The 27,829-nt window shown below is 37.9% G+C and overlaps 2 protein-coding genes across 4 annotated transcripts; both read right to left on the minus strand.

Moving 5' to 3' along the window:
• Nucleotides 1–382: 382 nt before the first annotated feature.
• fxyd6 (FXYD domain containing ion transport regulator 6) lies at nt 383–12,102 on the minus strand. 3 transcript variants are annotated; one of them, XM_085183966.1, is made up of 8 exons: nt 11,911–12,102; nt 4,672–4,725; nt 4,310–4,336; nt 3,595–3,627; nt 3,343–3,417; nt 3,068–3,104; nt 2,897–2,946; nt 383–1,656 (listed from the first exon to the last, which is right to left on the minus strand). In XM_085183966.1, the coding sequence occupies exons 2-8, from the start codon at nt 4,718–4,720 to the stop codon at nt 1,619–1,621; spliced, it is 309 nt and encodes a 102-aa protein (XP_085040092.1). In that variant the 5' UTR covers nt 4,721–4,725; nt 11,911–12,102; the 3' UTR covers nt 383–1,618. The 3 variants fall into 3 exon arrangements, with proteins under 3 accessions (XP_085040092.1, XP_085040091.1, XP_085040090.1); XM_085183965.1 differs by having other exon boundaries at nt 4,672–4,728; nt 11,911–12,101; XM_085183964.1 differs by lacking the exon at nt 11,911–12,102 and adding an exon at nt 6,068–6,975 and having other exon boundaries at nt 4,672–4,728.
• Nucleotides 12,103–12,207: 105 nt separating this feature from the next.
• On the minus strand, nt 12,208–26,799 carry tmprss13a (transmembrane serine protease 13a). The gene is made up of 13 exons (XM_085183954.1): nt 26,586–26,799; nt 19,783–19,957; nt 19,529–19,636; nt 18,814–18,984; nt 18,318–18,444; nt 17,634–17,729; nt 17,501–17,544; nt 15,810–15,972; nt 15,367–15,545; nt 14,627–14,725; nt 13,219–13,361; nt 12,949–13,101; nt 12,208–12,866 (listed from the first exon to the last, which is right to left on the minus strand). The coding sequence occupies exons 1-13, from the start codon at nt 26,601–26,603 to the stop codon at nt 12,852–12,854; spliced, it is 1,491 nt and encodes a 496-aa protein (XP_085040080.1). The 5' UTR covers nt 26,604–26,799; the 3' UTR covers nt 12,208–12,851.
• Between the last annotated feature and the right edge of the window lie 1,030 nt (nt 26,800–27,829).

Below are 27,829 nucleotides of genomic sequence, written 5' to 3' on the forward strand. Positions count from 1 at the left end.
CACACTCAGGCATATTTTAGTTCAGCCGCTCAGTTACATATTTATAGTCTCATAAAATTTGCAAGCTGGTGCCAATAAACAAAAGCTGCTTCAACCTTTGGAATTGTAACAGAAAATGCGGCATGTTATAGAGTCTTCAGGTGGAGAAATCTTTCTCTGACACATGGTTTCATAGCCCCAAGTGACAGTATTATAACCTTGACTGACATTGATTGGAAAACAGCAGAGTGATTTCAAATGCTGTTTGACGTTTGCATGTAAATTAATGTTTTTAGAAAGTTCCCTGAAGAAAACAATAAGAATCCAAATTCTACAACAAAATCAGGTTTTCAGCAAAATGAAAACAAAAATGAAATAAAAGAAATAAACATAAAAATACACGTTTTGTGTTCAGCCACTTTTATTTATGCCAAAGCACAACAGGTTGCCACACAACAAGGCTCTTGTGTGAAGAATGAACATATTTACTTGTATAGCTTTCATGTTTAATTTCAGACTTAATACTGGTTAAAACCCGACCTGGCAGCAGGGTGACAACAAGGACTAGTGATCTATACTCTCTCTATAATTTGGCTTACATTAGGCTACTATTAATGTAGTCTGGCAAACAAATAATATCAATATCACGACTCTCAAACTCCACAGACAAACTTAATCTCTCTTCCGGCAGTGTAATGCATGTCTAGTTATTTAAAACATCATGAGACTGACTAAACAAATAACAAAGAGAAAAGAACGATACCCTGGCTCAACAGGTTTGCGGCACCAGTGAGTGTGTATGGGAAAACTAATTATAGCCTGCTGGAGACTAGCTAATCCTGACGGAGCCAGTGACAGAGCAGTGGAATGGATATGTGGAGAAGGTGGCAGTGAGATAGCTGATGCAGAAGCTTCCTCCACTATGAACTGTTAAACACTGCGGTGGAGGAGCCCATGCAGGTACCTGCACACTACTGTGCCCCCTCAAGAGAGCTGTGGCAGTTGAGATTGTCTTATATAAGGCTCATCACATTTGCATGTAGAGATGCACATGCACTTGTGATGTACACACAATCATACACATACAGGATATGCATGCACACATAACTACACTCATATGGCCACACAAACACACCCAGCCATTCACACCTAAACATAAATGAAGATATTCATGTTTCTGTGAACTATCAGTACTATTTATACACATATCGTATTGATACATATATATACTGTATATATATATGTGTGTGCTATATTCTAAGTGTGGCAAAATATGATGCTGGACAATTAACAAAACAATTAGAAACAGCAGGTCACACAAGATTCGAAAGTCTTCTTTTCTTTTAAAGAAAATCTTGCATTAAAGGTGCTACTGGCTACGACAATGAAGTGGAGACACGGTCACAGAAAGGCACAGGAATGGACAAGAGCACAGGCAGCGAGGGAGGGACTGGCATGATCACAACGAAGAACAGCAGGCACAAGAATTATGTACATATCAGCATTACTCCTCTAAACATATACCTCCCCTCTTACCCTATCGCATGACCGGTTATAATAATCACCCACACCTTCACTATTATTGTAGACAAGTATCAAATAAAATCGTCATTTCAGAAGGTAGTTCTTTAGAGTTGCCTCAGTTCTCTGGTGGAGTCTCCTTGGCAGCTGCTGCAGCTGAAAAAGGTCAATGATGAGTGAGTTAGCTGAAGCGAACATGCAAAACATTAAACTTGCCCAGAGTTATTTCTTGTTAAATATTCCTCTCCTGTGCCAAAACATTCACTCACTTGCAATCACTTGAAGGTGAAGGACAATGCTCAGGGCTCTGCTGCTAATTGAGGGCCATTAAGTATGCAAGGAGTACATGGATTTTGTACTCGTGACCTTATAACAAAGAGCACTACTGTAGAGTACATGTACTCATCACTTAATGTACAAGGTATGTGCATTTTAGAGTGGAAGATACTCTTATAACTCACACAAGTTAACTCATGCAATTCAGTAAAAATGCTATAAATATCATATCAAAATATTCAGTTAAAACACATAGCCCATATGCTTTCTTGAAAAGGTGTACTTTAATTTTATACCTTGATTGTTCCCCAAACCTAAAGTAGTTTTGTTGCATAAGTTTAACCAAATTTCACTTCAAAACTAAAAATAATATCTTAAAGAAAAACTTTCTGGTCTAAAGCCTAAAGACAAACTTTCTCCCTGGTACCTTGTGAATCACTGAGCTCTTCTTGAAGACGGCATGAAAAGAAGCTAAGATTCACTAAGATTTAAAGAAACAGGTGCTGAAACATCTCTTTAAAACAGAGGTTATATACAGTGGACTAAAAGCCACTTTAAAATGAAAAGTCTAAGCAATATTTCTAACAACATAATGGGGAAATATACGGTATTTATATAAATATATGAAATATACACCAACTTTTTGTGGGGTGTAAAAATATATGTCCTCTTCAAGATGTTATTTAAAAATATTTTGAAATATATCAAGCACTGTTATGTAATAATTACAGTAATAACACTGTTTATATTTGCACTTTTTCTTTTATAGCATATTGTAAAGCATATTTTTTGCTGTGATTTTATTGGTTTTATGTGACCAAAGGATCACAATGCATCTTCCATCAGTAGCTTTAGACAAATGGATAACATGAGAGCAGAAACACTGCAAAAAATGATCCCACATTTGACTGATTGTTTAAAAGTTTTTTAACTGTAAAAAAAAACGAAAGAAAAAAAAAATGCAGATATTGCAGATATTCTGAAATGTAGCCAAAAGGAGCAGATTTCCCAGTTCCTGTGTTCTATGGGCTCTCTCAGAAGGAAACTTAATTATGGATGTATGTCAGAGGGTGAGCTTGAGGTGAGGAGGAAATGACAAGAGTTAAAATGTGCATCTTACCCTTGGAGACAATCAGATTCTCCTCCTGTGCCTCCTCATCTCCGGGGGCCCTGAAGAGAGGATCCACAGGTTGTCATGGTAACTAAATCAAATAGTATAACCCAAAAAAGGTCTTCATGCAGCTTTTTAAAAAAAATCATTTCTGTAAATCAGACAGGGACACTGACATACCTGGGCTTCTGGTTAATACCACAGCGGCATCGCCGACCTGGAAACACATTAAACTGTCAGCTGTATTCTTCTGTTGTGAACGAAACATCTGTGTCATCACTATTAAAGTGTTACTGGATTGTGAAACAGCGTGTAAGGAAGATCATGGAGTAGAATGATGTGAAAATTCTATGAAAATGCAGTTTTTTTTATTATTTCTAATTAAATTGTAACATTTGGTTATAGTGGAGAGTGCGTGTAGACATGATGAAGCGACACACACATGGTTAACTTACTGAGGATTAGAAGAATGCCAAGTGTAAACAGCACCACTGCAAATGCCAATCCCCCAATCCTCAAGGTCTCATAGTCTGCAGAAGAAAGAAAGCAACAGCAGGGGTGTAATTTAATCATTGTTTATCGCAAATAATGCTTTTTAAATTATTTGATTTATTTATTTTGAGGGATTTACAATGAGTCTATGTCTCAGCAATGTGCTAATTACTTTCAATGTGCTAGTTATTTCAGAAGGTTTTGCTTTAACTTACCATAAATAAATGGGTTTTCAGATGTATTGGTTGCTGCAAACACGGAGGAAAACAAACACATTTATAAAACCACAATGAGAAATCAAAACACATATATATGTATCACTATTATCAATACACTTTTTTGAGTGTTTTGTGACCAAATCTATGTCTTTCTTCTTTTGTAATCTATATAATTATTTTTATGATTCATCTTGAAAATTAGTAAACTAAAATCAGCTTTCCTAAGGGTATTGGTAGTCATTCTACCAAATTATTGCTCTGTTAATTAAAATGAAATGGATATAGAAGACCACTATATCCTATATATGTCAATAGGAGATAAGGGGAAAGCTGGCATGAAACAATACTGCATATAATAATATCACATATTAAATAGATTTCATATAAAATGTCATTTACTTCAAGCAGTGATTTTTCAGTAATAGCGTTATGATGGTTTGACTTTGAAACAGTGCTCTTTAGATGCTAAACTTCAGATTTCATAAATTTTGAAATCCTATATATTTATCCTACTTTATCAACTCTATTTCTTGCCAAATTACTGCTCATATGTCTTCAAAACTAGAATCTGTTTGGGGTTAATAACTTGGTCTGGTAATTTTAAGGCTCTACCAGTACATCCGAAGAGTCTGATCTAAACATGAATAGATCATCAGTAAAGCACTTAAGATCAACGTTTGACCCCATTAGAGACCACAGGAAGAGTACTCACCCCCCTCTGTATCAGTGTTTGTTGCAGCTGCGAGGCAGAGTGTTAAGTGGTTAAAGTAAAAAGGTGGAAAGAAAACAGAAAGGGGAGAAACACAGGAAATTAGAGGGCCATAAGTGAAAGATGAAAAACATATCTTTGCAAATTCAATCCCACACAATAAGAGACCAGGCATGCAATCAGTAAAATCCACACTTAAACTGATGTTTTTCTATGGATTTGACTTGTCCACCCCCAGTCCTTTTCCATGAAATGTCACCGCTTGCGCCAACACTGCCTCCCTATGGACAATCGGCGAGTGTGCATGCATGTGTGTTTGTATGCATGGATGCACGTGTGTGTTGCATGAGCAGGGTTGTACTTACCAGTCATATATACAAGGAGTGAAGAGACGATGAGCAAAATAGTTTCCATGGCAACTGCTGACACAGAGTAATGAAAAAATAAAGAGGGGGGGGGGGGGGGTGAGAGAGAATTGAACAAAGACAAAATAGACAGTTAGGGGGATTTTTGTTGTTTGTTTGTTTGATTGTTTGTTTTCCCCACTCCACTCCAGCACATTCATGTCTGCAGTCTGAGACAAAAACAGCGACAATGAACATACATTCAAGGTATACTGCGCAGATGGTGACCACACAATTACACACCTATTGAGTGAGAGGAAAGAGGACTCCCATCACGCACAACACTTGCTCTGTCCAGCCTTTTGGAGTATAGCAGATGTCAAATGCTTGTGGATGCAGCTTTTATCTTGCACAATGATCTGTGTTCAGAGCCATACATGTTCTCTTTTTCTGGCAGAGACTGCTTCTTCGTCTCTGTGGGCATCACACAACCTTGACCTATTTTTATGTAGGCTATTCAGTGCGCACCCACGTGCAGACACACACCATGTCTGCTACAGAGATATCTCTTATGTTTAGGCAACTATAATGTTGTTATGTCCAGGCAAACTATAATGAGCTAAAATATTTTATGTATTTATTAATTTTCAGTTTATTGAATTAATCATTTTTTTAGACATCCAAGGTATATGGCTCCACAACTCGCTATGTTGGAGTGTCAATCAGCCGGTGGGTTCCCCACTTTGACCCAGACTAAAATATCTAGGGCGTTATTACGTGGGTTGTCATGACATTCTGCACAGGGAAGGGAAGTTTGTTTTTCACAATATCATTAACACAATTCACGGTAACATAGAAATTAATAATAAATATTAAAAAGGTATTACACATATGGATGGGTGGATGGATGGATGGATGGATGGATGGATGGAAGGGAAGTTTTAGCAGTTTCTAGACATTAAATGCTGCCTCATGTTGCTTGGTTTGAATCCACTGAGAAAAACTTGTGTGAATAACGTTGGGTGTCCCAAAACTTCTCAGTGTTAAAGTAAGATTTTAGAAAAGTTGTAAGATTGCAAAATCTGTCCTTGGACACAGTGCAGTAATCCAAGGACTACAGAATTGGGCTCAACTTTCAAGTGCTGAAAAAATATGCATCAAGTTGTTCTATACCCTCAATTGATGATATTTTTTTTACAACAAGTCAATTTATGAAATTTCTTCCCTCCTAGTTATTCCGTGATCAGTTGTAAGGGGAATTATAGTAACATTGAAACTCAGTTAATCAGTTTGCATTCTGACATCATCCAGACCATCTGGCGATAAAAATTCAGGTGTGTGAGAATGTGTAAAATGAACAGATTGGGTCTTTTTTGGCTGTGTTTTAGCAGATCGGTGCATAATGAATGAGTCTCACCTTTGACCTCTAGTGTTTGAATCTCTGACACCAACTTAGACCACTTTCTTGATTTCATTTTGTAGCATGTAAACAAACAAAACATATGGCAGGTTCAGTTAATCTGTTTCTGTTTTTTGTCACTCTAATATCATGATACCACTGTACATGGCTGTTGAATGCAAATACGTGTCATGGATCAGTGTGTAGTGAGCAGTCCAAAGCCCCATCAAATTAGCTTGTGCAAATAAAGTGTCTGATAGATTGTTATAGATCAGCTGACAGTGACTATTGACTATAATACTTCACTCTAAATTAATATAGATGGGAAACACAGCATGACAGCAATGGATTTGATGGAGCAGAACAATGCTCTGTGTGAACTAATAAAACAAAACATGTCTGCAGTTCAACATGCATGATCTATAAACAAACCATGGGATGTCTGCACTGCCCCTTCCAGAGGTTTTATAACCCATACTTTAGTACTGTTAACTGAGAGTATCGACTACTAATTCTAAGAGTATTGAACTGGTCCTCTGATTGACTGGGTCTATTTATGTCCATCTAGCCATCTGTCTATTTGCCTGTGTTCAGCTGCATCACTGGTATAGGACATAATGCATTTAAGCAAACAAATTATCCCATTATGGTCATTAGCTGTAGTATGAACAACAGCATTCCTGCGCACTTGCAATTTGTATGTTGTGCTCCACTTATTTGATTTGTGAGCTATAAACAGATCTAAACAGCACAATAGTAACTGGGACATTTCTAAAATGATGTGACATAAGATGACGATGGAGGAACAGATGAAGCTGTCCCATCCAATAGAATGATACATCTGAAACAAAAATCTTTGCATGTGATCTTGAACAGAAGAAATATATAATATATAAACAAATATATTTCTATAGATTACACCTTATGATTCTCAAATCATAAGGTGATAATTTGAGAATCAAACCATTAGGTAAGTTCATCATGTTAAAATCCAACATCACTGGAAGAGTGATTTAAAACTCATCTCAAATAATGGCTAAAGGGGAATCAGATTTGTGATCAGGAATTTGATATTAATATATGTTATTTTTAATGTATTTTATATGTATTTGTTGTTCTGCATTTTCTTACTGTCCTATGAAATTTTATGTTTTAAATTTGTTGTCTGGACTAGATTGGTGTACATTGTTTGATGGTGTGTTGAATTTCTTATTTATCGTTTTAGTCTGACCTGCCAGGGACAACAGATGAAAAGTAGCCTTTTGGCTAACTCTATTTATTTACATTGATATATTCAACAATGTGCAATGTCCCTTTTAAATAAATAATATCAATGTATTCATTTATATGTTGCATTATTAAGACCTTTAAAGTTCTATGTAACATCCCAGTGACAGAAAAGAAAATAGCTTCCTTTAGCGCAGGACCTTTTTTTCACACCTGTTACTAAGCAGACAAGACAGAAAGCTCTGTCCTCTTTTCTCAAGGTGTGCATGTTGGGAAGATTAACATGCAGTTCAGCTTTATTAATAAACACTGCATCTGCTCACGTGCAGCATGCAGCAGGCATAAAAAAATATAGGTCATTCATTAACTAAGCAGGTCATCTATGTTTATTTTGTCAAACACTCCTTGTTTCATGGACAATTGCTTAGTTGATTTTGTTTCTTTTTTTAATCTTTAATGCTTCATCTTTCATGCTAGTTTTACTGTGGCTAAAATCGCAATAATCAAAGAGCTGACAGCCGTGATGATGGTTACAATAAAGGAAGGTATTTGACCGTGAGCCACCTGCAACTCTTTCACTTTCATCTTTCACTCTTCACATGCTGTTAAACTGCTGTTGGAAAAACACTATCCAGGATGATATGCGATAAATTAAAAAAAAGGCAGATACCAAGAATCGATTGTGCTCTAAAAGATGTTGGCTGCTTGATGAGCCTTTATCAGAAATAATCACTAGTCAGTGAAAGTTTTTTTTTATCCTCCTGGGCCCACCCACAGATCAGATTTCCACTAAGCCTTTAATTGGTGATGACATCACTAAAATTACATTTATGAACATGATAGAGGGAGAGTGAGCTTAATGCTTTTTAAAAGGCTTTTTAATAATAAAAGGGGAAAATGGTTTTTTTCAATGGTTTGTTTTTTTGTTTTTTGTTTTTGCAATACCTCAAGTGGCTATTAGTAAATATTAGCACTTACAACGTGGCATCATTCCTCCCTGAATATGTTACATTTGTTGATGCATTACCACCGGCTGTGCATCAGTAAACATTATGAGGAAAATGTATCATGTCACCTGTGTGTGTGTGTGTGTGTGTGCATACACAAGATTGCTTTTCTATCAAATAGCATAATCTGAGGTCATACTGACATGGGGAATTGTTCACTTATTCATGTGAATAATGTCTTGGCATAATATGTCTCAACATAATACAGCAAGAGCAATATGGCGTAATGTGTGTCAGCCAGCTGCTCTCTTGCACTGGTAATCTAAAGCTCGATCTGTCACTTTGGTGCTAATGGAAGGAGAGAATTTTGAAAAAGTAGACAGAACCATACCGAGGCTGATGGAAAGAAGTCTGATGCTCTTTTGTGTCCTTCTCACTCAGGCACTTGCTAATGGCATAGATATGACAGTAAGTGCCCAGGGTTAAGTGGCCAGCCGGACAACCTCAGCTGATTTCAGAGGAGCCAAAGATAGTCTGAGGTTAAAGGGCAAGCAATCAGTGTCACACAAAATATAGCAAGTTTATTCAGACCGCAACACTCATCCCTCTTTGTAAGGACATAGAGAGCTGTCCCTTGAGCAGTAAAAAAAATCATCTTGGAAAAAGTTCTGTAACGGTTTCAGCAATTGAGGCATTGGTTTTAGATTGATTTTAGATTGCCTGCAAAAAGTCTTGATTATTAATAGCTGAAAAGCAGAAGAATATTTATTTAGAGTGCTAGACATTAAGATGAGATGTGTAGAAAAATGATTGATGCCTGTTATTTTACACTGCCTTTTTACGATATTGTGTTTGAAGGAATGAAATTCCTTAGGTTTGAGTGTTTTATATATAACACTATATATAAGCTAGTCAGTAGTGGAGTTTTTATACTTTGCTGCTTACTGTTTCTTTTCTGTTTCAGTCACTCTTCAGTTTAACAGTTTACTCACTGTTAGGTAAGGTTTAGGCACTAAATAACTTGATTATATTTAAGAAAATATCATAATTCGGTTTACAATGTACTTGTATATGACATAAACCTGTAATCTACCAAGTCCTATCAAATATCCCACAAAAGGATGAAGACAAAACATTTATACACCAGTACTAAAATATCGGCTTCATAGGTTTAGCTTAACATTACTTACTTCTCTGGCCAATATCCATGACCATCAGATGAGTACAAAAATTACAATGACTTTTGTTAGAGTTCAATTTGGCTTCCTTCGGAAGTGTAGAACTTTTGACCTTGGGTGGGTCAGTGTCATATTTTTCCTGTGAGAACGAGTTAGAGATTTGGCACAATTGTACTTCCCCATCTAATGTATCATTTGATTGTTTCTGCCAGCCTTTTTCTCCCTGTGTGTGAACATGACACCTGAGCAGTTGCCTTTCCATCTTTCCTCTGTCTAATCTGCACCATTGTTTGGTAATATCAAGTTCCTCAGCCAGGCTTTCTATTTTCTGAGAGTACAGAACTAGAAAAGGGCAGACGTGGTGATGATATCTGTTTGGAAAAGGCAACAACATTGAATGGAGGCTGTTTCCTGTAATGTTGGGACGAGGAAAGGACAAGCTGAAAGCCAGTGAGACTGGGAGACAGGCTGACAGGGTTAGACATTGTCTGGTAGTACAGGTGAAGGGCATGCAGAGGAGACACTGTCTGAGGGGAGAGGACTGTGGTAGGGCAGCTTGTTGTACTGTAGTGACATTTACAGTATAACATTCACAGAGCTTTAAAAACAAAGGCCAAGGAGGGACAAAGCAATAACAGCAGTGAGATAGGGAAGTACACAAGGGCAGCAGAGTGCTCCAGAATCACAGAGACATGAAAAAAATAATGGTTTAACCTTTGACATTATTACTGCTTGGCAAATGTGTAACTCTCATGCATGAGTTGTGGGGGAAAAAACAACAAGGTCATGAAGGAAAATCCATCCTAAAATGACAGTGTGTGTTTTTACAGATGACCACACCCCACTAACACCAACACTCAGTCAATTCAATTTAATTTATATTAGTGCCAAATCACAATAGCAGTTGCCTCAATGCGCTTTATATTGCAAGATAGAGACCCTACTATAATAGTATAGTAGTTCTATCAATAGCCTACCATGTACCAAATGAAACACAGGTTAGGTGAAATTTGAAATTATCACATGACAGATGTTTTTGTTCTTGTTGTCCTTGTTGTTTTTCCCCACTGGCTTTTCCTGTCTGCTTCAAAGCCAGGGAAGTGCAAATTCATGTAGTTTTCATTTGCACCTCAATTTGCACTTCCCTGACTGATACCACACTATTTGCTTTGTAGATCTATTGGTTAGATATCAGGCGTATCTTTTAACACAGTTTTAAAATATTGGCTGGGATAACTGGGCCATATCTTCCTGTTTCACTTTACACTTCGGAGTAGTGCGGGTGTCTGAAGGAAATTAGTTTGGGTGACTAATAACCCTGAGGCATTATCTAAACCCAATAAATCCAACTAAATATGAAAAGAGCCCTATATATTAACATCAATACAATGTGGGGCAGCTGTACAATACATGAATCCAAAACAACAAAACAAAACAAAAAACAGCCTTGACCTCTATATCTACCATTATAATGATGTTATTTAATTATAACCACTATGACAGCCATCGTAATTTAGTGTCCAGTTATCGCCATGGTAACTGTCTCCAACTGACAATTGTGGCGCCGAAAGAGAAATGGGTTAAAGCAGAGACAACACTGACTCCACTTAAACAAGAATAAGGGGTGTGGCACGCATCTTTAAGGTCGAAATCTCTGGCCTACATTGAGACCATTTCTAAGATAACTGATTTATAAATAAATAAATAAATAAATAATGAGCGTGACCGTACATTCAGCGGTTGTTGCCAGATAAAGTCGCCTGTCGGGGACAAAGGGAGACCTCAGTCACACACACTGATAACCTCTCTATTACTCGTGACGATCCATCAAGGCTCTGAGGTAAGTTACGTGTTGTTTGGTTTGACTGACATAAAACAACAACAAAAAAACACCTTGCACAATATGCCTCAATATCGATGCGTGACGTCTTCGCATTGATCCACTTTTGCGTGTCTCAACCTGTGGATTATGTGATGATTGAGAAAACCCGAGCCATCATCCGCCTGGTGATTTTCCTTTTTACTGAAACAGCTAAACAGCAGTGTCATAACGAACGAGTTCATTTTACTTGGAAATGACAAGTGGATTAATCATGATTTTTATCCCGTTTTTGCAATATCCGCGTAGCCAGCGATTAGTGCCAACAGACACACCCTCGTGGTACATGTTCGCGTGGTAAATAACAAGCAGCCTTGGAAATGCCATCTCGATTAGTTACTGTAACCATGTACACCAGACAGGTGGTTATTATTGAAAACAATAATAATAATAATAATAATAATAATAATAATAATAATAATAATAATAATAAATGACACCACACGTTTGCCTAAAATAATTCCACAAAGAAGTTTGCACGAAAGACACAATTTATGCACACTGGAGAGGCATTATGAATAAAATTGCCTTGCCTTACAGTCTTATTGCACTCATATTCTTTTTAGACCACTGGATCCCTTTTTGTCTTTATATGAATAACACAATCAAATATGTCGCTTATTAACTTACCTTTTGTTTCTCCAGCGGACCGTTGGTTAACAAACTGATATCCACCCGCAAAAATCAGTCAGTTTGTCTCACAAGGACTCTGCTTCAAGTATTCTCATCTGTCAATATGTGCAACCTGCTCATATGTACTTCCCCTGGAAAAATAGATGTGATGACGACAACAGTGTGACTCCTGGAGTGACTGCTTATTTAGTGCGTGGAATCGTCCCTGCCGCTCCCTTTCTGCATCTCTCCCTCTCTCACACACCAGGCACGCTCACCACAGACCCTCCTGCTCACAAAATCATTAAACACCCCAATAAAGGGGAGTGGATGGTTCCTTCTTTATCTGATATATGTTGTGTTTGTTATTCGCGCAATCCTTCACAAACTTATGACATGAACATAACAAAGAATATGGAAAAATGGCATACAATCAAGAACAATTTCAAGAAAAATCCCAACATGAGTAGTGGCTTAAGTGCACTGCTTAGTGACTCAAGTGCAAGGTAATGCACAAAATGTTTTGATTTTAATATGGTACACAACAGTTAAAATTGTGTTCCTGAGAGAAAAAAACACCTTCATAATAATTAATCATGCATAATTATATACAATCATACATTAATCAACCACAAACCGATTAAGGAAATCTCAGTAGAGCCTCAGTAAAGCCTTTCATTGAATTACAATAAGATACAATTGAAAAAAAAGAATCTGCTTTTAAAGCTCACTTAAATTAAAAAATAAGCTTTAGTACACGCAAAAGAATAAAATCAAAATTGAAGTCAGTGCATTGATTAGCTTGTATACATGTGGGTAGTGTAAAATATATTAAATAGATGATGAGCACAACATTAATGAATGTATGTGGGCATTTCTGTCATGCTGCTACTCCCTCAAGACAACTTCATAGTGCAGACTTCATTGGGAGGAAAACACCAGCAGGAGGCAAAGTGATGTCAAACCATAGCTCTCTGCAAGAGGCAAAGGAGGAGTTAACATAGAGAAAGCCTTCCCCTTCTAGTTCTTATTTATTCTTTTTGCTTTCACTCTTACATGCATGCTTGTGTAGATCCAGGGCAGAACACTACTGACTCTGGTGTAAACCCCGGGTTTGTTTTTTTCACCACAGCCAGCTCCCCAGCTGGTAATCCCCACCAGGTAAAAGCGACTCTCTCCCTGGCATACCAGAGGTCCACCACTGTCACCCTGGAAAAATATATTATACTTGGTTAGCAGAAATGTTACTCCAAAGTTTGCTAGATAGTCAAATCCATGCATACTTATATGATTTCTGTTAGCTGTTCCTTAATACTGACTGCTCACCTGACAGGAGTCTTTGCCTCCTTCGAGTTTCCCAGCACAAAGCATATTATTGGTCACCAGACCTCCATAAGCATCACGACTGTTACACACCCGTGTATCAATGATGTCCACACTCACTTCCATCAGATCCTTCGAGACAACACCTTTAAAAAAAAGAAAAAACAAAAAAAGGTCATTGTTTCCTTTTCATGGCAATATAATACCCCACAATAGTAGCCTGATGTAAATATTACACATTATTGTGAGTTGCACCGTCTCAGCAACAGAAATTGTGCATTGTTTGTTTTCTTCATTTTTCTTCAGTTTTTATGATTAATAATTCCCCAGTCTTTTGTTTATTGATTGAGAGTTGTCACCCACCCATCAGTCGTTAACATTATTTTTTCAAGCATATTTTTCATCAGATGATTATATAGACAACAGATACTAGTTACTTTCTCATCATTCCCTGATGGCATTGTTGTTGCTTTCTTGTAATCCTTCCCCATTCTTTCTCAGCTTGCAGATTTTTTTTTGTTTTTGTTTTTGTTTTTTATTGCATCAGCAATGTTTAATAGTTTGCCTTTCACTGAGGAGTGGCTTCTGCCTGGTCATTCTGCCTTACAGGCCTGACTGGTGTAGTGCTGTAGAAATGGTTGTTCTTCTAAAAGGTTATCCTATCTCCACAGAGCAAAGATGGAGCTCTGTCAGAGTGATCATTGGGTTCTTGGTCTCCTCCCTAACTAAGGCCTTTCTTTCCCAGTACCTCAGACTGGCCAGACAGTCTGATGGTTTCAGACTTCTTCCATTTATGGATGATGGAGGCCATTATGCTCACTGGAACCTTTAATGCTGCAGAAGTTTTTCTTTTTCTTTTTTTTTCTGCACCTTTCCCCAGATCTATGACTCCATACAATTCTTTCTCAACAATCCATTAGCACCATCAACTATGGGACCTTATATAGATGATGTGTGCTTTTCAAAATAATGTCCAATCAACTGAATTTACCACAGATGGACTTCAGTCATGTTGTAGAAACATCTGACATATTTTGAGTGCCACAGCAAAGGCTGCGAATACTTATGCTCATGTTGTATTTTTGTTCTATCAATGCATTGGGTGGGTGCTAACTTCCTACAATTTAAGGCTTTAGTTTTAGTGAGTAAAATGGCTAAACGTCACTCATAGACCAAACCTAAACTTTTAAAGCCTTATCTACAGTAAAACAATCAAACGCTACTGGAAACAACAGCACTTAAACATGTAATGCAGATGTACGCAAGGCAGACTGTATTGCCCAACACATTAGTATGGAAATCATGGGAATTCCGTAAAATAAATTACATTCATGAATAACTCAAACTTGGTCATTTGCTAGATTTCTAGTCTAGATTTCTAGATACTTAACATTTCTGAATTTCTGCTTACCTGAACTGGCCTGTGTGGTGCCAAAACCCGAGGTCCAGCACTGAGTTCCTTGGACAAAGTTCTGGTTATATGCTGGCAGACAAGCAGGCTGAACTTTATCTGGTTAACACAAAAATATGTATTTAAAATTTTGCCAACATATCAGCTGCCTTGTGTGCTCAAAAGGATAGTACTGTAGTAAAGAAGATTAACAGTTTGACTGTGAACTGTGAACTGTGAACTCACAGGCTTTCAAAGCTCAGACTGAGCAGCAAAGGAAACATTTTCATTGCTATTACTATCCTGCGTATTGTTTTAGTGTCCTGTTTTTGTTAATAATCTACATAATCTACTGTAGACTATATACAGCAGAGAGTAAGAGAAAAACATATTTGATCCCCTGCTGAATTTGGAAAAACTTTATGTGATGTGTATGGAAGCTTAAAATGAAGCTACCACAAAAATTAAAGACTGTTCCTTTCTTTGAGCAAATTCAGCATGGGATTAAATAATTATTTCCCCCACTATACTGTACAGAATATATATGCATAACACTCTCCATAGTGCTACTAAACACAGGTTTCATCATCGAAGGATTTCTGTGCTGAATATTTCCATGGAGGAAGCAATTAAATCCTTCACACACTCTGCTTTCCAACATGATGCCCACACACATGCTTATGTGATTATTAAAATCTGAACACAGCTATAGAGGTTGGATGACTACACACATTTTTAAAGAATGTAAAGAATCAACTGACCATTGAAAGTGACTGGGGATGTAAGTTTGAGAAGAACAACATCTTGGTCATTTGTTTTAGTGTCATAGTTCTCATTGACTATGATCTTCTCAACAAAGTACGGAGCAGGCAGGTTGTTCAGCGACACCGTTCCACCATATACTCTCCAGTTCTGAGGGGATAGAGCCGCAGAGCCGTCTCTGAAACCCCGAAAGACACTCTTCAATGGACAGCAACAGATTAATGTAATTTTCAGCGCAGAATAATGGGCATTATGGTTTTTAAAATGTATACATTTTGAATTGTTAACTGCAGCTGGACCTTAAAATGTCTACAATTACAATGTGCAGACTCTAGGAATCAGAGAGTTTATTAAGGTAGACTATGGTCAATTTAAGAGAGTGCGATAAAAAAATTTACAAAGGTATGTTTGTTTTCTTTTTTTTTTTTCTTTTTTTTGTCACCTTGGGAAACAGTGGGCAGCAGAAAGCACAAAATCAGGGGAGATCAGGACTCCTCCGCAGATATGGGATCCTCTGAACTGTAGCGACAACTGCCAAGGCCAATGACCTATTTTAGCTATGGTGCCACCAATGATCCGGGACGTGGCCTGCTGCTTACCACAATCTGGACAACAATGCAAGGTACCATGGAAAAGAAAGAAAGGGAAACAAAACTATTGTCAGCATGCAGTTTTATCCTTGATGAATGCAGAAAAAAATACATTGTATGTGCCAGCGTTGCTGCTGCAGTGCTGTTAGATCTTCACAGGAGTCACAATGTTTTATGTTATCAAGGTCACCTAACAAAACACCTTGGCTATAACTTAAGAACTCTTTGAGTAATTTTTATTTTTACATCCGCTATTGGCCCTGTGCTCACTACCAGAAATTGCAGACCCACCACTGGCACCCTGTGCTTTTCGCAGGTAAGAGCAGGTTCACCCTTACCATATCTGAGAGAAGGGTCTAGAGAAACCTGTATGTTATGGTGATATGATGGTTTGGGGAACCATATTCATGAGAGGATGAACAGACTTCTGCAGGCTAGACTATGCCCCCCTGACTGCTATTAGGTATTGGGATTAGATCATTGGATCCACTGTCGCACCCTACGCTGGTGCGGTGGGTCCTGGGTTTATAGTTCATCATAATCTATAGAAATCTATAGAAATCCAGAATCGATGGATTTACACTACGTTGAGAGGCATGGAGGTGTGGCAATCTGGAGATGTTACTGAAGCTCAAGTTACTTTGCTTTGGCCTTCAGGTCATCTATATTTTGGGGGTTTTCTTCCTCTTAAATGTCTAATAGATTCTCTTTGGGATTCAGATCAGACCGGTTGGCCAAATGCAGTAATAATTATCAGCATTCTCATCATGATTGGTAAACCATTTAGCAGTAGTTATGGCATTGTGGATAGGTTTTTATTCCGTTAGGAAAAGGAATCTCCAACTAGAAATCAAGTCCTCATGAAGTTCTCTCTCCTGGTATATGGCTGCCTTAACTTTTGATATGATAAAATACCACCGACATGATTTGGTGCCCCAAATCATCATAGACAGCAAAAACACACAGGACTTCAAACACTTTGGATTCTGTCTCTCCACTTTTCCTCCAGACTTCAGGACCTTGCTTTACAAATGAAATGCAAAATGTAATTTGATCTTTTAAGAGTACGTTGGACATAAAGTGCAGGTAAGAAATTTTTGATATTGTTTCTCACATTCCTAATATCAAGATGTATTTGGTGGCTTTTAATGCTAAAATAGCAGCCTTTTTCCCAAATTCAAAGCTCTGCCAAGTTCTTTGACAATCCTTTCAAAGCTTCATCTTGCCTGTTAGAGTTAGCCTTTTCAGCAGTGACCTTCTGTGGCTCACCCTCCTGGAGGTTGTCAGTTATCATCATCTGAACAACCGTACAGCCAGCAATCATCCCCATGATTGCGGCCGTGTGTACTGACCAAAGCTATCAAAAATTCTAACAGAAAAATGCTTGAACCTTGAAATTTTCAGAAAATGATTCAGATACTTTTGTTAGTATTGCACTGGCTAAAAACTGCATTTCAGTCATAGGTACTGGGTGTAACATAAGACAGACATATAAAAAGAAGTGTGTGACATATGACTGTAGGAACAGATGGAGGCTCCTTACCCACACACTGCAGGGAGACAGTCTGCTTGTTCGGACAGGGAGAACTGCATGATGCCACAATAAGGGAAACATGTTAAAATGGGTACATGCAGTCAACCAATGCTGATGTTGTTAACCAACAAATCATATGTACCTGACATTTACCCGAGCCTGGATTGGAGCAGATCTTGTACTGTTGTTCAGTGTTAAACCTTTGGAATCTGATTGAATTGTATCTGTCATATAGACGCTGGAGACAGAGAGAAAAATCATAAACGTGCACATATAGAGACCATTTTCTGCAGTCAATATCTGAGTGAATCTGTAAACTAATTGCGCTTCTATCATACTGAGATGCCCCACTGGTAGTCATTCCTGTGGAGAATCAATTCAACCCTAAACACAGCAGCAGATCAGGTGATGTTTCATGAACCTCTGTGGGTAATTACAGGTTGGGGTTTGAAGCCCACGTGTTTAAGGGCTGTTGTTGAAATCGACCCTTCCAAATGACGAGCTAAATCACTCTTTCATGAAGCCCGTGCTAGGTCTAAATGATGATAGATAATGGTAAGATATATTACGAAGATTACCTTTGATCCAAATTTTTTCTCAGCTGCCTTTAAACATTTTAGCCTTTATTTATATAGGGCACTAGAGAGAAGACAGCTAGTAAAGGGCCTCAGGGTGTATGCAAACCCAGGCCTCTGCAATGGTCTGGGTTGCCTGTTCTACTGAACTATACCAGCACCCAGCTATCTTTAAACTTTTTTATACATGATGTTCATTACATTTTAGGTGAGCTATGACAATAATAGGCAGGGTAAAGTGGTGATCATACTTTCTGAATCCTTGCTGCTTGCAGATCTGCTTGGCTTCATTGTCATCCCACCCTTGTTTACACACTGGTAGGAAGCGGTCATCTGTGGCTGTTTTGACCTGCAGACTGTTTCCCTCACCAAACCTCACTGGAGACGTAATAACAAGAAGGGATAACAAAAAGAATATACCTTAAATCTCCTAAGTCCATTATGTGCATATGTGACTATTATGCAATTTTAGTTTTCATTTTGCAGAAAATGTTTAATTTGCCAAGACCTTTCCTGTGCATTCTTCTAATATATTTACCTTGTTGTTAGGCATTACATAGAGTGTATAATATGAATAAAGCCAATACAATTATACATGTTTCAGATTTAAGTTGGATCCCCTAAGAATTCTTACATATATTGAAACATATTCCTTCTATAGATTATTATTGTTATTTTCCAATCCTACTTCATCTTCTTTCCTTGTATTAGCCCAATCCTGGTAAGGTTATGAGTGTGCTGATTTACCACAGTATGCTTCGTCAGTGCCATGTTGGCAGTCCTGTTTTCCATCACATTTGACAGCATTGTTTGGGCAGTTGTCCTTTGGCAAAACTGCACTTTGGGTTTTCTCATCATTGCTCCCATCATGCTCATCGTAGTGGATCGCTGATGTTGCACTCCTGGTGCTGTACACAACTGTGGTTGGAGAGTATGTAGTAATGATTTTAAAGTAAGTAGAGGTAGAGTGTGCCATTACTGTTATACTTCACACAAACAAAATAATGAAATAAAATAAGAACAGTAATATGCATCTTAAAATTGACTTTCCATCTCACTTAATAAATATCAGCAACTATTCATACGTACTCCAGTTAACATAAATGATTTTCAAAGTGAGCACCGCATGCGACGGACCAAACAGAGAAAACATTTTGTCAGTGCCAACAAATCTCTGTGGAAGTAAAAAGATTCATATAATTCCATTCCATTTTTATTTATAGTTGCAAAATAATGTGTCATATACTGGTAATGACGTTTAGTAACTGAGTTTATGCTTCATACTGTTTTTAAATACCAACATACACAAAAATGAGCAAATGAAAATAGATAAATTCTTACACTCTTAGGACCACAAGGGCACAAAAATACTGTAAGTAACTGAGCTTCACATGCAGATACAACAGTTTCAAATAACTTAGTTCACAAGTTTTGATGACACTGTTCAGTGATCAAAGTATACCTCCAAGCCAAATGGCCACACCCAGCAGAACAAGCAACAGTAGGACTGACACCGACACACCAATGCACCTTTTCTTGCTCTCACAGCATCCCTTTTTCTTCTTTGGGACTAAACACAGTCAGAACAAAAGCATATAGTGACACACATATTAATGATCGTTGGAGCGACTCTGACTCAACATTTATTTTGTTTGTACATTTGCAATACGTGGATTTTATTCCTAGAAAAATATGGGAGGAGCAGGTATAACTCACTTGTGATGGGCTGTGAGACTTGGGGAACAGCCACAGATGATGGATACCGAGGGATGTAATGTGGCTGGGTTGGGGGCATCATCCCTGGACCGAAGCCATACACCACCTCTTCATAAGACCTGAGGGGTGGCTGCGTGTGGACAGCAACAGAGTAGTAGGGAGGAGGGGGGGTGTCCTAAGAAAAAAGACAAAAACAATGAGGGCAAAACAAATACTCTGCAAGATTTCATAGATAAAATCTCTAACTGGACTAACAAACAATGTCATGTGAAGTCTATGTCCAATATTATGTAATCACTCCTTGGGCACAAGATGCAGAATAATTATTTGATACCCTGCTGAATTTGTATGTTTGCTTATCTTTAGAGTAGTTTTATTTTAATGGGGAGAACCTGAACATTCTGAATTTCAACCAAATTAAATCAAAGTTATATATTGTTTTGCATGTCAATGAGTGAAATTAGTATTTGGTCCTCTACAGCAGCGGTCCCCAACCCCCGGGCCTCGGACCGGTACCGGTCCGTGAGTCGTTTGGTACCAGGCCCCGAGAGTTGAAGCTCAGGTGTGAAATGTATGGTTTTCAGGGTTTTTATCGGTTTTCAGCGTTATTTTGTTATTGTTTTTATCATTAACTCGGTTTTCCTGGGTCTTTTCACGTGTGTTATGAATAAATCTACTTTTTTTGGTAATGGTACTAGTTTTATTTTGTTGTATTTATCCGCGACAGCTTAAAGGCCGGTCCGTGAAAATATTGTCGGGCATAAACCGGTCCGTGGCGCAAAAAAGGTTGGGGACCGCTGCTCTACAGCCTAGCTAGAAACCTGACTCTGACCACCACCATGTGCAAGACCATGGTCAAAGTCATGCAGGGGCATAGCCAGAACTCACTCATATAGAAAATCTGTGGAGAGAGCTGACGTTTCAAATTGCCAAGCAGCAGCCAAGAAAACTAAAGGATTTAGAGTGTTTCTGTAAAGAGAAGTGGGCCAAAGTAGGCCTTCCTGAGATAAGTAAAAACCTGGTGACCCCTGTGCTTGCCAACAAGGATTTTTCCAGTACTAAGTCATGTTCTAAGGCATATATATTAGGTATAATATATACAATTAGACATACATGAGCTAGAATGGTAAATCATCCATATGTGTTTCTTGTTGTTAAGACTCTGCACATTTGTGGTTGTCAAGAGTCTGCATGTAACCTATTGTCCTCCATGATATCCAAACACTGTTATCAAGTTTACACCAGCTCAACAACCTTATAGGCACAAAGAAAGAAGTGATGTATCCTGGCAACAGTGTCTAACAGATCAGATTTAGGAGTATGTTCCTCATTTCTCAGTGATATCGTCTCTGCCAGTAGCCATATCAAGAATTTCAAACAAAGGTCTTAATCCATATTTGGAGACTTGTATGGGACAAGTTGGCGCAAAATGATAGTGGGAAAAATGCACCTAAGAACAAGTTTGTTCGCTGGGTTTTTCTTAGAGGAATAAGTGGCTCAAATACTTTAATCCACATGGGTTAAAGGTCTACCATGTGTTCATTGGGAGTGACTCATGGCACGGACTACTGACTAGTTAGATAGCCACCTTGGTAAAAGAATGGTGTCTAAGCAGCTGTCAGTGATATTTTGTGTGTGTGTGTGTGTGTGTGTGTGTGTGTGTGTGGTAGTGCGTTTCCCTACTGTATCTACCAAATAACTGGTTTTGGTATCACTTCATTGTTAGCAAGTGTTACTTTAAGTTTTCCCAAATGTGTTGGAGGTTAATCTGGGCAAAACAAGGAGGTTGTAACACTTTCTAATGCATTTTTTCTTTTTGTTTGTTTTAAGAGGGTGTGGTATTGTTTTTGGTTAACAAAAAAGTTCCAGTAAGCATTTGTCAACCTTAGGGTGTCATTGACTGGAATCACTGCATATAACAATATCTCTCTGATTGTTTTTCTACTACAGAACAATCCAGCAATCTAGCACCCTAACACTGACCCGGTGCCTTATTTTCTTTTTTCCTAAGATGATAAAGTTAGTCTGTGGGCCATACCTCCCCATTTTTATCAATTATTAACAATGAAAGTTTGCCCAGGTTAAAGTTTAGTGAAATGAAGGTCAGCATTAGAGCATCAGCAATCTCTTTGTCTTTGTTCACTTCCCATCTAATTTTAAATTTGTCTCTCACCCCTGGCCCCCACCCCACACTTTGAGAATCACTGCACCAAGACATGCTGTGTTTATTCTGAAAGGAGTTTGGCCTGTGCTGCTAGTGTTTCAGTGTCACATGCACCATTTCCTTGAAATAGTGTGCAATGGCATTTTAGGTATGTTTTCTCTTACTGGCTAGGTGATTCAGGTGACTCTGCTACCCAGTCAGCAGCAGTAAAAAACCCTGTGAGTGTGCACAATGGACTATAATTGCCATAGGTGTAGCACTTGTGTAACATAGCATGGTGTTCATTGCCCATTGTTTTGCTTTAAAAGATGTTTGTCTATTTTTTGTCAGGGATGAATCTGAATCTGTTGGTTGAAGAAAACACTTTTTTCTTTGTTATTTAAAATATAATTTTTTCAATTGAATTCGGTCATAAATAATGTTGAATCTTAATTAAGCTTTAAAATTAAGATACATTTATTTATTAGAAGACTGCACTGGTTATAGACCGCAATTTTGTTTTAGAGCAAACAAGTTAAAGAAGATTCATCCTCATGTGTTCACACCGGTTATGCAGATAGAGTCAATCTTTACCTAGTTATATGATTACAAAGTACTTAAAGTCTTATAAATTATGTCCACTGTGCTAAATCAAATTTGGGCAGAAAAATGTGAATTTGATTTGTTATTTTCTTCATCAATAACAGCATGATCTTTGGTTTTAAACAAGTTTTCTGCTGATTTCTTCAATATTCATGTTTTCTTGTTTTAATGACAAATGGTCTGATTAATTTATATAAGTTGTTATAAGAATAACAACACTGGTCAACAAGCATTTTCCTTCTGGGACTCTTTCACCTGTATTTTAGCAGATTTTACTGGCTGACACCAAACTGGAAAGTTATGTTCTACGTACTCGCCAACTTGGATGATGTTTCAGCATTTAAGAAATAAGTTTGGTCTCACGAAAAGTAAAACCAAAATTAAGGAAAGCATTTTTGTTGGTCCTGAAATCTGTGAATGGATGTCTGATGATTGGTTCCAAATGAAACTGAACCCAGCTCAACTAGGTTGTCCAGAATTTTCTTAGCAGTCACAGAGGAAAAGGTTTTCCTGAGCTTTGGATAACATACTGAAAGTGTGTGTGTTTTTGCCACGCTCATTGCTGGAGCATGGCTCATGGATTTCATCAAAATAAAAAGCCAATATCAACTCTTGGTCCCTACAAAGACAAACAGACATGCAGTACAAGTGAAAAACCAAGAGCTAAATTAACAGAGATTTGCTTTAACATATCTCTAGTATTTTCTTCTGGTTTGCCTACAAAGGAAACAAATTAAAATAGTCTTGGCAGAAAATAGTTACAATTCCAAACATTGTGTTGATATATTGATGTTCAGCAGTATCAAAACATGAGTGATGTGTATGTCACAAACCTGACACGCAAGCTTTAATTTGATTACATATCTGAAATCACTGTAAAACAATGGATAAAGACCTGGAATTTCCTACTTGCAAATAAAAATATATTTTGTAGATCAGTCTAATGAGGCAAACCTTCTACTGGTGCCTGGTTGTGTCTAAAGGTAACAAAATCTACCAACCAACATGTCACTAACTTACATGTGAAACTATTTTCAGCTAAATTAAGCAAAAGTATTTTTGTACAGCAATTAAAACGTGTGCTAATTTTAGTACTGTGCTCTTTATGCGACATGCAGGAACGCAGCTGGTGATATCAACGTTTACAAATGCTAAATGCTCTGTGGCTGTACCTGTTTGAACACAGCATGCCTTAATCACCTGTTTCCATTATCAACTAAGCCTCTGTAGAAAGTCATACAATGTGAAAAAACAAGTTTCTGATGAGTCATTTGACCTCCTGACATTCTTATAGCATTTGTTTTCACATACATACATTTTTTAAACAGTTTTTGTCACGTTGTAAGTTATTTCAATCCTGAAACTGCTGCTATGAGCAGTTTGCAGTTTGTGTATGAACCGCACCAAGAAATTAAGAAAAAATAAGATGTGCTATTAGTGTAAGGGTCACTGGTAAATAACCCTTAAAAAAATACTTCCCTTTATGCAGTCTAAATTTTGGGCTTGACCATTGCCTTTCCTCAGCTGTTGAGACCTTTTTCTAATATCAATGTGATTACACTTCCACACAGCAAATTCAAAAGTGTTAAATGTTTTGGTGTTAGTAGTCTTAGAGTTAATTTTACTCTAAGTAGAGTCACATGCTTTTAATGTAACTCTGAGGTGTAAAATGATAGTAGTTAAAATCGAGTGTTAAAAATGAGTGTTTCTATTTCAAATCTGGAGGTGTTACAATGGAAACATTAACTCTTGACCTCTTAACTCTGAACTCCTACAGGGGCTATGACACCAATAGAGTAAATTCACAGACTCCGCCCCCAGCACGGCTCCAATCGAAGCTGGAGTGAAGCCGTTTCAGAACATTTTGCTCTACATATTTGAGTTGTTTGCCATGCTTGGTAAGTCATTTTTTCAAAGATTGTTTCAATTATTATTATTAGCTTTTACTTCTGTGGCTCTTTGGAGTTGAGACAAAGCTGTGTGAAAGGCATTAGCCATGTTGCTCGCTGATAGCACCGCTCGCTGTTTTAGCTAGCTGAAAGGTATTGTTTTCGGCAAATACCACAGCCTTGAAAAAAAGCTTGCATGTGAATTTTCGGTTAAATTTTTTGGTCAAATACACCTAAAACAATGTGTAGAATGTGAAATGTTGATATAATGGTGCTACTTGAAGCCTGAAAACGATCTCCCATAAAAAACGAGCAAACAGCAGTAGCAGATGTCCTGACTGGGTTCTACGTTAGCATTTAGATCCCTCCAGAGTTTTGTGCACACGGTTTTACATTTAGTTCAGTACTACCTGTTGCCTGTGTCCTTATCTTTTGGGAAAATACTTTACACAAGTAATGTCTCAAAAAGGATTCCTTTTTTTTTTTTTTTTTTTTTTTTACTGTGCTGCAATTGATTTGTGCCATTAATTAGTGTCAACTAATTTTTATTCAATCTCCACATAGGATATGCTTGTGAAGATGGAATATGGGGGAGAGCAGAAGTGCGTTGCAGTTCCACAAAGTGATGAATGAAGGACATGCATATTGTATTTTGTATTTATTGAAATAAGTGATGAGAATGCTGTTATTTGCATTTACCAGCTCACCTATGTCAGACCTTTTGATAAACGAAATTCTAATGAAAGTGAGAACATGTACACTGTTACATCTTTCAGAAAATGTTTTGAAATTGTGGTGCACAGTTGAGAATAAATGTTTTTCAAAAACCATTGCGTCTTTTTAGTAAATGTTTATTTCCAAAAGAAATTTCTAGAAGTTCAGAACAGTAAAATTCCCGCTTTTTAGAATTAATTAGAAGATAACTCTTACGTAGTTAAACTAAAATACTCTTTGAGAGTTAATATATAAACTCTTAACACCAAGTGTTAAATTATCAACTCCAGACAGATTTGGTGTTTAACACTAAATCAGAGTTAACATACCAACTCTCCAAAAAGAGTTAAATTAACACTCTCTGGTGTGGACCCATATAGACACTTTAAAAGTGTTGAAATCAAATCTGACAGTGTTAATTTGGACATGCTGGATTTGCTGTGCATAAACTGGGAGACGAGCATATAGTTCTCAAAATTTAGATTTGCTATTATGCCTGTTTCAAGTTAAGTTCAGTAAAAGTTGAAAAAAAAAACTGTGAAGGCAAGAATTACTCACCAACAAAGATGTATAGTTTTTTTTTTTGTTGTTTTTTTTTAAAAAGACCTATAGGCAGCATAAACCTTACTTTATTGTAATCAAATGCCTAAGCAGAATTAGGTGGAGGTATAGTCATATTTCTCAGCATAGTGCACACGGTCATATTTCACAGTTTGCTCTCCAGCTATTATTATGAATAAAAGGTGGAAAAATTGGAGGATCTATGCAACACAAAGAACAGCATCACTCACGCAAACCATGTCATCTAAAATTACAAAATTCATCCATCCATTTTCTTCTGCTTGCACAGTTCAGGGTAAGCTACAACATAATCTGATATAAAATGGTAAACTAAAACTGTCCCTTTTTTTTAATCTGCCAGCCTTGTATGGGCAAAATTAATAATTCTAGATTCAAACACAATATCCAGAACATACAATGAAATGCAGAAAGCTGCAATTACGGGTATTTTATCTCTCTCTTTATTTTATCTAAAAAGACAAGAGTTAGTACAATGAAAATGTGAAGTTTAATAACATTATTTCCTCCATCATCACATCAGGAATTTACACAATTTCACAGACACAGGGATTTGTTTATGTGTTCGTGCATCTATACCATATCTCTATATTACACAGTCTAAAATTGAATAAAGAATACAAATAATTGCCCATATAGACTAGATAAGCTAAGACAGAAAGCCTGAAGTCAAACCTTTCGCTCTGTAATCTCTATACTGAACAACATTCTTCAGCCTTCTGGGGAATGCTACATATACTCACAAGCAACACAGTTCTCTAAATTCAAAATAATGCAAACTGAAGCAGAAAACACAGCCATCATTCAGGTGAGCAGTAATTAAGTGGGAAGTTTGACTATTGAATGAAGACACGCCAGCAAGAATCAGAACCTACCGGGTCATGTTTATCCATTGGATTCAGGAAAGCAAAGTGTGTAGAGTGGAGGTGAGAGCAGGTGGGTGGAGCTTTTTCAGTGCAGGTTTACACAGTCTGGAGCATGGTGGTGAAACATTAAGCACGTTTGTTCTTCTCCTTCCTTTCGTCTCCTCTGCTTTCTACTCAACTGTGTTTCCCACTCAACTTAAACCAAGCAATAGGTAGGTAGGCCTATCTTCCCCCTCCCATCGTAATACCTCCCATGTAAATCATTCCTTCTTTGCTTCACAGAGACGGGTGTGTCCAGTGCACCAATATCCTACCTGTCAGACCAGTTTTGTAGCAGCAGCATACTGACATTGATTCACAGTATGAAGCTCAAATAACCTAAGCTGAGCTGTCAGGGCCTCTTCTCCCGAGAGTATGACATGATTTCTTTTTCAATCTGGAATTCATGGATGTAGAATTCACCACAGTGTATTTAAACCCTGGAGACAAGCAGACTGCCTGGCCCCACAACAGCAGAGCAGCCCATCAGCCTGGACCTCGAACAGACGACCAGCTCCTCCTGGCTATCTGGTCGTCTGGTCCATGACTTCTCTTGGAAGACAGCATCTCGTTCTTGGCTGGGGAAGAGAAACTCTGGGCCTTCTTTCTGACTATAGCGTCGAAGCACCAGTCAGTGTATTCCTTCAGAGCATCCAAATTCTCCTTGTTGTCCTCCAGGGTGTTGGACATTGTTATGCAGATATGTGTTGTTGTCTGTCAATTTTCTGGTGTGTTTTAAGCTTTAAAAAGTGTCTGTTTAATCTTTATTCCCACAAGTCTCCAGCGTCTGACCTCACCTACAGCATTTCCGTTTCACATAGCATCTACCCAGGAAGACTTCTACATTATTAGTGCGATTTCTCCCTCTGAAAAATAGAGGGGGGTGGATCGATACAAATATTGATAGTTTATTAGTATTGTTATCAGATCAATATGATATGATATGATATGATATGTCATATCATATCTCAGCATATGTCAGCTTGTGGGGATCGTTAATTGGAAAATCCAAATTGCCATTAGGTGTGAATGTGCGAGTGAATGTGAGCGCGAATGGTTGTCTGTCCCTGTGTGTTGGCCCTGCGACAGACTGGCGACCTGTCCAGGGTGTACCCCGCCTCTCGCCCTATGACAGCTGGGATAGGCTCCAGCGCCCCCTGCGACCCTGAAAAGGATAAGCGGAAGCGAATGGATGGATGGATGGATGGATGGAT

Source organism: Neolamprologus multifasciatus, chromosome 14 (assembly GCF_963576455.1).
Source record: "Neolamprologus multifasciatus chromosome 14, fNeoMul1.2, whole genome shotgun sequence".
Classification (NCBI taxonomy): Eukaryota; Metazoa; Chordata; class Actinopteri; order Cichliformes; family Cichlidae; genus Neolamprologus; species Neolamprologus multifasciatus.